The sequence below is a fragment of the Myotis lucifugus genome, unplaced genomic scaffold (genome assembly GCF_000147115.1).
Source record: "Myotis lucifugus unplaced genomic scaffold, Myoluc2.0 scaffold_3, whole genome shotgun sequence".
Classification (NCBI taxonomy): Eukaryota; Metazoa; Chordata; class Mammalia; order Chiroptera; family Vespertilionidae; genus Myotis; species Myotis lucifugus.
Window position 1 is genome coordinate 12,272,474 of NW_005871051.1, and position 10,526 is coordinate 12,282,999.

The following is a 10,526-nucleotide window of genomic DNA, read 5'->3' on the forward strand; positions in this document are numbered from 1 at the left end:
CACTCCCTTTTAGTGTTTTAAAAGCAATAAACTCACTACAAACATCAAATGTAAAACAAGGAAGCATGATATAAACATTACTTTTCATGTTCAAACCATCTTACATCAACTAACTTCTTTTCTCTACCTTAATGGGAGGTAGGTGGTAAGTATTAACCTCCCTTTATGGCTAAGGGAACTGAGGTAACATTTAGATGTCAATGAAGAACCCATTCCAATGAAAGCTTTGCTTGGTATTTGGGAGAAACTTGTTTGTACTTTTGTGCCTGTGGTAATTGAATTCTCTTTCCAATTTATGACACATGTTAAAATGTACACTGAATAAGGAGATGTCATTTCAAACATTCCAGCAACATAGTCTGGATTGTTTACCAGAACTTATTGCATTGTTCCATTGGGGTAATTTTCTGTCTTCATAGAAAGGTCATAGATGGTACAAGGTCATATATGTATAAAAATACTGTACATTGCTCTTTTGAACCTGATATTAAAAGAACAAGAAAGTTTTAAAAACATGTTCGGGGGACTCCTTATATAATTCTGTATTATCTATCCCAAATGGTATAATTATGATATAATTACATTCTTATTTCATAAGAACTTTGATAAAACTCCATTTGGGAATTATTGATTTTCTTTTGGTGGAAATGTAAGACTTTTAAAATTTGACGGATGTGCCTGTGTTGACCACATCATGATTAACCAGTTGTAAACACAACGTGGGAAGCATCTGATTGTCCATCTAGACACCAGTTCTTCTCCCTGCAACTGCCACTAGGTATTTAGATAGCTCATTTTTAAAAAATGAAAATGAATGAATATAGTCTTTCTCTTTTTTTCCTGGACAGTTGCTGACTCTGGATTCCTCTGTGGCATATTTGACTCTAAAAACTATTTGTAAATGATTCTCCTTTTGCAAAGGCAAAGCAGAAATGAATTACCCATAAACCAAATAATCACATTGGCATCATCCACAGAATTACAGTGTTCTCTGGGGCACAATACATCTCTTTTTTCACCCCCACTGCCATTATGAACACCTATTATACATGCATGCAGAATGATAAAGGATCATGGACCCATGACAGTATTTTCAGCTTCACCCAACACTAAAATAGTGGCCACTACCAGTAGTCATTCTTGCATATAAAATACACACATACACAGCAAATTTGGGGGGAGCAGGTTGCTGCTTTTATAAACTGCATGATATGTTTGAGTGCAGCTCTTTGATATTGATCATTTCTCTTCCGAGTTCTACTGACAGATTAATTACTTTGCCAGCCTTTTAAATCTAAATCCATTTTTTAAAAAAAAACACTTGTCTGCCCATGTGACTATTCACTTAGTAGTCACAGAGACTTCAGGCTGCAAACATGTGCTGAATGTGCCCCTTCACCCAAATGGATTCTGTGTCTGATGTGTTTGATATTCGTCCATCTTACTTTCATTTAAATTGAAATCTTCAAAAAGGTGTTCCCATCCATGTGGTAGAATTGTTTGTGTGTGTTTGTCACTACCTTTTTCCCTCCCCTTGGGAAAAAAAATTGAGATTAGAATATGACATCTCAAACTTTTTGGTGGTTTCCAAACCAGGGATGTGATCAAACCAATGTTTTGCTGAATGATAATTATGACACCGTGATTGAAAACAGAATCTCAATTTTGGCAGCTCGGGGCTACAAAGGCCTTGTCCTTCCTCCCAAACCTTTGAAAACTCCCATCTCAGGGGTTCTTCCCCAACCTTCCTTCAAAGATAATGGTATCTTTGAAGTGACTGTTTCGTGTAAGTGACTTAGGCTAACACCCACCAGAGGACGACCTTCCGTACTGTCTCCAGGCACACTAACACTGTTGGTGCTTGGCAGGGTGGCAAGTGTGCAGAGCGAGCCTGGCCAACAGAACCTCCTCATTCAGCAGCCGCTGGGGAGGAAGAGGGGCCTAAGGCAGGTAAGCAGACCTGAGAAGGGCAGGAGAGTCACCCCATGAAATAGATTGAAGCCCTATTGAATTTTGAATGTCCGTATATACTGAGATTATATTTTGCCTTCTTCACACCCAAAACAAGCAGTACAGAGCACATGTAAAACATGGTAAGTGCTTGAGCCATCTGAGAGCTTTTAGCTCCTATGTTAGCTCATATGAACGGAGCTGATGACTTAGTGAAGTGAGTAGGCCTATACTTCTATCTGTTCCCTCTCCAGAAGCTTTCTTCCCCAGCCAAATTCATGACCCAGGACGATTTGTTTTCAAGTTGATGTTTGTGTAAAGGCATAGACACAGTTGTCCTTTCTTCCTCATTTCAAGGTTAATGATTCAAGTTAAACTTGAAACCAAAGTAAAGATTATCTTTATGAGTTTCCTTAGGTGGGTTTCCTTTGCATAACTCTCTAAGTGAAAATTGAAGTGAGCCTTTGCTCTCTTATTGTGATGGGAGCATCCCAGCATTGATTTGGACACCAGACACTTCTCAATATCTGAGGTTTTTTTCAACCCCCCCACTCCCTTGAGAGGTCACATAGGTTCAACTGCAACTTTTAGGTGAACAAAGGCTGATCTATAAGCAATAATCGTTAGTTTTGTATCCTAAAATTCACTGAAATTCTCACATTGGCTACTTTAAATGATGTTAATGTTCTTAGCCTATATGAAGGTGTAATAATCAGGAGATGGGATTGGTTAAAGGGGATGTCAGAATCAAATACTTGTAGTCAAACATGCAGAAAGAAGTTTACAAGCTACAAACGTAAAGAACAATCATAAGAGTCCACAGAAACCCATAAAGTAGGGAGTAAACCATAGAATCCTCAGAGCATAGCGCTTTCTCCTGGGCAGTCAGCCTCATTCTGCCTATTCTCTTTAGCTAAGACGTCCTCTACTGTCACGTCAGAAGACTCAGAATGAATCCAGAAACCGCCATGGAGCTCGGCTGTCAACCACTCGGAGGAGCATTCAACCTAAAACGAAGCCATCTGGTGAGGTTCCTGTGTCCCTTCTGATTATACCATTGACACGATGCCATGCAACTCAGCCTGGGAGACCTGCAGAAACTTATGCAGATAAGCTCCTTTCTGGGAAGACACTAGGATCAGGGGAAAAGTTTCCCAGAAAACTTTAGTGCCTTTGTTTCTTCTCACCTTTCCCAACCCCCATCCTTACCTTCAAGAATCTAGAGAGTCCTAACCGGTTTGGCTCAGTGGATAGAGCGTCAGCCTGCAGACTGAAGGGTCCCAGGTTCGATTCCAGTCAAAGGCATGTACCTTTGTTGCGGGCACATCTCCAGTAGGGGGTGTGCAGGAGGCAGCTGATCGATGTTTCCAAGTCTCTATTCCTCTCCCTTCCTCTCTGTAAAAAATCAATAAAATATATATATTTTTAAAGAATCTAGAGAAATGGCAAAGTCCAAGGTAAACTATAAATGCCATTAGATTTAACTATAGAAGGTTGTGTTTTCTTTACCCAAGCCAGGGACTGAGTTTGTTATACGTCTTACTGAAGACAAAGACATGGTAGATAATGGGGACTTTAAAATCCTGTTGGCAGTTATTATGAGGACCAAGTTCACCTAATGCTCTATGCAAATCTTGTTCTTGGGCCATTTATGTAAAAATGATTTTTCTACCCAAATCCTACTTTTTATAAGAAGATGAAATCAAAATATATACATAATAGTCAAGTATGCTTTCACTTATTAATAAACCAACATCTTTATTAAGAAAAGCCAGGAGATACCAATTATTAAGCAATGACTACATATTTCCCCTCTATTTACTGCTTTACCTCTCACTTGCAGTGGATCAGAAACGATCTGTGACCTTCATTGAGGCCCAGCCGGCTCAGCCAGAGCTAGCAGGTGCCCCAACGGACACACTTCCTGCCACAGTCCAGCCTCAAGGCTGCAGCCCGGCCCCATCTGGGAAGCCAGAAGGAATGGACAAACCAGTCCTCACATCTTCCCCGGCCATTGTTGTTGCTGATCTTCATAGACTGTCTCCCAAGCAGGTGAGGGTGCTAGAGAAACAGACAAGGCTTGCTCCCTGTATACTTATGTCTAGGAACCACTTGGATATGCAAATTTATTGCATAACATTTAAATCTAGACCTGTAACCTTTTGTTAGCCAGACAGATGATGGTCCTATCATCATGAAAAAGAAGACCATATAAAGTATATGGCCAGGAATACATTTACTTAAGAAGCAATAGGAGAAGTCTTGGTATTCTTTATTATGAGAAACCTCAGGGAAAATATTGCACAGCTAAAATATCCATTGAAACCCATATATGATTCATAGTTTAAAGAGAGTTCTGTTTTTAAAAAGTTACCAATTTAGATGCAGCCTTTAAATAGAGAGCCTTCTGCATCCTGTAAGATGAGAGGAACTTCTTGTTTTGATCTTTCCCCTCATTGTTATGATATTTTTTTCTTCTTTTGATTTTTATAAATGAATTCCCAGAGGTCCAACTTCCTTCTCATGTACTTGAAGAAAGCAAAGGGGCAATGTTACTATATACATTTGTGTAGTCTTTAATGGTTAAAAAGTATTGTAACAGCATGAGCTCATTTATCCTCGCAGTGTACGAGGTTAGCAGAGCAAAAATTATGCTCATGCAATAGGTTAGAAAACCGAGGCTTAGAAAGTTGGAGGGCCTCCAGAAAAGCTCACATCTAACAAAGGCTAGAAATGAGATGAGCCTTGAAAATCCTGTCCAGTTAAAGCTGGACAACATTTTGTATACTCTTCCCTGGCACCCATTCTACTTTCCCGTGACATTATGGTCTGTTTGATCATAGAGTGAGATCCTCCCTGCTGAAGAAGGAGAAAAGAAGGAGGACCCAGAAGTACAAGGTGCTGCAGCACACAGCCCCCTCTCTACTCAAATCTCAGACCCTGATGACTTCACAGGCCTTGAGACGTCCATCCTCCTGCAGCACGGAGACACTGTCCTTCACATCAGCGAAGAAAACGGCATGGAGAACCCCCTGCTGTCCAGCCAGTTCACGTTCACTCCCACGGAGCTGGGGGAGGCTGGTGTAGACCTGGATGAGTCGCATGTTTAGTTCTGTATCTTGTCCGAGTTGCAGGTGCAGACAAGATGAGGGAGGGATCACTTAGCTAAAAGTTGAATACTTTTGCTTGAAAAAAAAAAAGATGAAAACACAGCACTTTATATCCAATAGGTGACACAAATCTCAGTAGATTTTGCTGCCAGTGCACATATTGTTTCATAAACATCTTTTAAAAAACAATGGCTAAGATTAGTTAATTGTATGAAGACCGTAAAGACGAGGGAGTAATAAGGGGGAAAAGCCGTTTGCACATTGTTTGTGATTCAAGAAGGCTTGAGCAGTTAAAAACGTACGATTACAGAGCTGCTTAGCTAGAAATATTAACAAATAATATATTCTAAAAGAGAATGCATTTGAGGTTATTCACATTATACATCTCATGCAAATGTTTATTTTTATAGTTTCAAAAATATTAAAACAGGTGGTTGTACAAGTAGCAATTTACATAAAAATAACAAATAATGAAAATATTAGTTTGGGGGAAACTAAATAATAAATAAGTCCACAGACATTTTTGTTTTGATCAACAACGCAGCCATGTAGAAGAAGGAAAACATATTATTTTTAGAGCTGTGGGCTTTTCAATATTTGCTTTTCAACCGTCATTTTTATTGCATGTTGTAAATCAGAATGCTAATGCCATAAGGTCATTCCGTTGATAATCAATCACTGTAGAGAGAATACTCTAGAAATTATCAAATGTAATTCTGAATTAAGAAGAACCTAAACAACCCATACTATAATAAAAATGAAATATAACTATAATAGTTAGGAAAAGATGGTATTCCTACTTCTAGCCCTAACTACATCTTGCCAATATTAGGAAATACTGCAAAATGTGATTAGTTTCCTTATAGTAGTGCCTACCCTCGGGGACTTATTTTCAGATATTAAAGTTATCGTTAGAATAGGTTCACTAAAATAGCTTCCCAATGTTAACAATATTCTTATCATCCTTTAGACATTTGAGTTTATGAGGAAAAAAAAATAAATTGAGCAATCGCTTCATGGACAAAGTCAGCTTATGAATTTATTTTAACTTGAAGTTCAGTTACTCAAGCAAAGTATAAAACTTAAAAGGCTTGTGAGGCCATATCTAGTATGTTATTGATGCTGTAGTAGGGCTAGGAATAATACAGTTCAAAATTGAATTTCAGAAATGTAACAGTTTACATTAGAAAACTGTTACAGAACTACTAATTATATAAAAACTCATATATTTACCTAAATTGGTATGGTGGTGTGTGTGTGAGTGAGTGGGTGTGTTTTCTAGTCCTCCAGTTGAAGTTAAATACAGATATTTATTATTGCAATGAATTCATAACACATTCTATATGCTTAAACTTTGACTATGTTGACCATGAAAGTATATGTATATATAGAGACCTATTAAACCCACCCAAATCACAAGGAAAATTATTTTTCTGTAAGAATCCTTTATTAAATAGGCATTGTTTACACTGTGGTTTGTACTTTCAAATATAATTGGGGTTTTGGTCCAATTTACTATGAGAATGAAAGGTATCTGTGAGTTAAAGACAATAATGGACAAAACTAAAAATTTTAGATTAAGCTTCAGAAAATAGAGCTTCAGAAAGCAGAGGCTTCTTTTCTGTTTTAAAATATTTTCAGAATATAGACACTTAACACTGAATTATGCAGAAATATAATGTAAGTGGGTTTATAACTCTTTCTAAGCTGATGTATTTTGCCTGTTAAAAATTATGCTGCTCAATTAGTGTTAGAGGCCTTATGTTTGGTAATTACATGTGTCTGAGCTATATGAGTCTCTATATCTGTCTGTGTTTTGTTTCAGTCACTTGATTCTTGATTCAAATTCTCTATGTGTAATTGTATAACATATTTAAAAAGTAAAGGGGTCAAAGAAGATTGTTAAATATCTGCTAAGAATACCTTTATATGTAAAAAGTATTGAACATATTTATGCTGACCCGTCTGCCTTTTAGCCTGACTCCTTCACTCTAGGGTTATAGATGGCTGTTGGAAACTTTTCCAATAAGCTAAGTATTGTTGTATCTTGCAAAAAAAGCCACCACTCTGAGAAGCAGGGCCTTGGAGGGTGGGAATGTTTTCATACTGGGATTACTGAGATTTTGCAGATGTATGTATGCATCTGTTCCATTTAAGGTGCCCTTAAATGTGTTGAATGTAATTTATTGAATGTTCATGTGCAATTGATAAAGTATCTAAATGTATGTGCATAAGATTGTCACAAGATGTATTCTCAGGAATACTGTTACCTGAGTTTGAAGGAATAGCTATTTAAAAAAAAATAGTAGTGGGAGATTAGAGAAATGTTTAAGATATTTAACAAATTTTTGCAATGTTCAAATTATTGAGTATATGACTAAAAATAATTATATATGATAAATACAGTATTGGTAATACTATATCATTTCTTAAGCTATGATGCTTAATGATATTCATTTTGTTCAGAGGAAAATTAAAACAGGCACTTACATCCCATGTGTAAAAAATTGGACTCAACTGAGAGGTTGCTTTTTCAGAAATTAACTTTTGAGAGAAATTGGAATAAACACGTATCATCCATAATAGTGGGTGTAGATTTATAGTACTCAGTTTCAATTAAAGCAGTTCAATCCTGGGTACAGCATTTTCTATAGAAAAACATTTTATTCTCGTTTTTCCAGTATTTGCTGCTTTCTATAATTCTATTAGATGCATTATTTGATTTTTTTTCCAATAGAAGGAAACTGAATTGTTGAGTACATTGGGACAATGCACTGGGAACTAGTGTCAAAAAGCATAATTGGGCATGGCAGTGCTGGGAAAACAATCTCTGGTATTTGGGGGTCTGGCTAGAGCTTGTTGAATAGGCTGAAAGTAACTGGTTTGCTATTTCAGGCCTCCAAGAGTACCTAAGGCAGTGTGACAGCTCCCTTCTTTAGTATCTGTCCCTTTAGTCAATGAAGAATATTATCCACTCAGCTGTCCAACTCCAACAGTATCTGAGATGAGAATAGGGTGTGTATAGGGACCTACAGGAAAGAAAGGGTCAGAAATAGAATTATAGTCTAAAACACAAATACCCTTCCTCAAGTCTGGAATTTGCTGCTGTCACACCAAGCCATGCTGTTGCCATGTGACTGCACACTGTCCATGCCATGGCTTGTCCTTGGCAGTGAGTAGAAAGTCCACTTCCTCATTTACTTTAGTGGGCCTCAACTGCACAATTCAGAAACAGAGTTTGGTTTGACACTCAGGACAATAAAGACAAGTTAAGAGTAGAATGTATTTGGAAAAGCTTAAGGCAAATTCATTTATATTGTTTTAGGACCATTTAGCATTACAGATCAATGTACCTCCATAATATATTTCAATAGTCACTGTGACTGAAGGATAAAAATCCTTCATTAGCCATTTTGTAGGTAAAAAAACAAATGATTACACAGCCAACTTCCCTCAGATGACTTAAGAAGTCTGTTATAAATACTGGATGACCAAAGAGCATGGAAAAATGCCTATGAATTAATACTGAAATGTTTATGAAAGATATTTATGAAAGATATTAAGACTTCTGTGTTTGAATATGCACATATATAATAAAATAACTCTAAAAACACTTAAGAGGACTGATTGTTTCATTTCTCATTTCTTAACATAGGGAATAGTTTAACTCATTCAGGAAAGTATTCCTTTTGGAGCCCTGCTGTGTGCCTTGATGTCTCTCCTCAATCCCCTACCTGGCCTGAGGTCACCCTTCAATTAGACACATCCAATTCCTCCCCAATCCCAACTGTGCTCCCTTCTACTCATATATTCTACCCTAACTTTCAAAAGTAAAGCAGAATGAGCATATTGGGAGACAGATACCCCAGCTTGACTTCTTTGCCCAGGTTATGACCTGGAATGACTGGTAGATTTCCCAGGAGGAATGTTAAGGACCTGGTTGTCCTCTGAATGTGGCCAGAACCATCATGGGGTTCAAGTTACTACTAGTCTGCCTTTTATACAGAGTACATAGTGCCCTATCCTTACCCTCCAAGGTATGTTCTTGCTAAATTCATTTTTTTCCTCACATGGTTGATATTTCCTGTCTTTTCCTGACCCAAAGACTCTAGACACATTTGGCAGAAGAATAAACACTCTTATACCTCTTCAATTGTGTCTGAACAGTAAATAAATGGATTATAATCTGTCAATGAACATTCCTGAGAGGGAAAAAGCAAGACGATAAGAGGAATGAGGACAAGAAGCAGAGAAGGAGAGTTGTAATTATAACCACCATTATTTTGTTCTGGGCACCAGGCATCATGTGCTGGGCACATCACCAGGATTTGCTTATTTAATCCTCACAACACTGGACACTGTCTTGACAGATGAGAAAACAATGAAGCAGGAGAAGTGACTTTCCAGGTCATTGCGGACTCAGAGAAGAAAGATTTATTTGATGTGAACCCCTAGAAGAACTTTATCTGCTGAGATGGACTCCCCATGGTCAACTGAGGGCCCAGATTTTGCATTTTATTTTTATTTTCCAGTTACAGTTTACTTTCAATATTACTTTGTGTTGGTTTCAGGTGAACAGCATAGTGGCTAGAGTCAGTCCTATACTGTACAAACTGTTCTCCCCAATATTTAGAGTACCCACCTGGCACCATACATAGTTATTGCAATATTATTGACTCTATTTCCTGTGCGATACTTTACATCCCTGTGACCATTTTGCAACTACCAATTTGTACTTCTAATGCCTTCACCCAGTCCCCCAACCCCTTCCCCTCTGGCAACCACCAGTCCACTCTCTGTGTCTATGAGTCTGTTTCAATGTTGTTTGTTCATTTCGCTTGTTCTTTAGATTCCACATATAAGTGAGATCACATGGTATTTGCAATACCATGGATGGACTTAGAGAGGATATTATGCTCAGTGAATAACTCAGTCAAATAATAAGAGCCAAGTGGCCATTTGCTGACAAGGGGTTCTCATCTACTCTGTACCAGGAAGAACCACATAGGAATTCTAAGCTTCCTGCTCATTTACTCCCACGGAGCCAACTATCATAAGAGGTTTCATTTTCCCACCAATGGACTAAGACCAGCCCAGTCAGAGCAGAACTGCCCCATAACGACCAATCAGGATGTATAATGCTGACCAATCAGGGATCCACGATTCAGACCAATCAGATGTGTAGGATTTGGGGTACCTCGTTTACATAAAATGGACCTAATTGAAAACTTGGGCAGAGACTTTACTTATATAAGGCAGCCTCCCCTTTGTCTCAGGGGAGCACAGTTCAGGTTTTATACCTGGGTCTGTGTCTCCTACAGCTGCTTTTGCTCAAATACATGCTTTTTAATCCTTATTATAGTCTAACATTAATTTTGGGTTACCTCACCCAGCTAGTGTCTGACAGAGCTATGATCCCGCCCCAAATCTGACTCCTTCAGCTTTTAGGACCAGTTCACGGAGAGA

At 38.1% G+C, this 10,526-nt stretch overlaps 1 protein-coding gene across 1 annotated transcript in view; it reads left to right on the plus strand.

The window, feature by feature from the left end:
- UNC80 (unc-80 homolog, NALCN channel complex subunit) overlaps positions 1-5,060 on the plus strand; it is a 173,455-nt gene extending 168,395 nt beyond the window's left edge. The window contains 4 exon segments of the mRNA XM_023763266.1: positions 1,869-1,950; positions 2,864-2,975; positions 3,794-4,002; positions 4,794-5,060. Of these exon segments, the coding sequence (XP_023619034.1) occupies positions 1,869-1,950; positions 2,864-2,975; positions 3,794-4,002; positions 4,794-5,060 (670 nt within the window).
- The last annotated feature ends 5,466 nt before the right edge of the window (positions 5,061-10,526 follow it).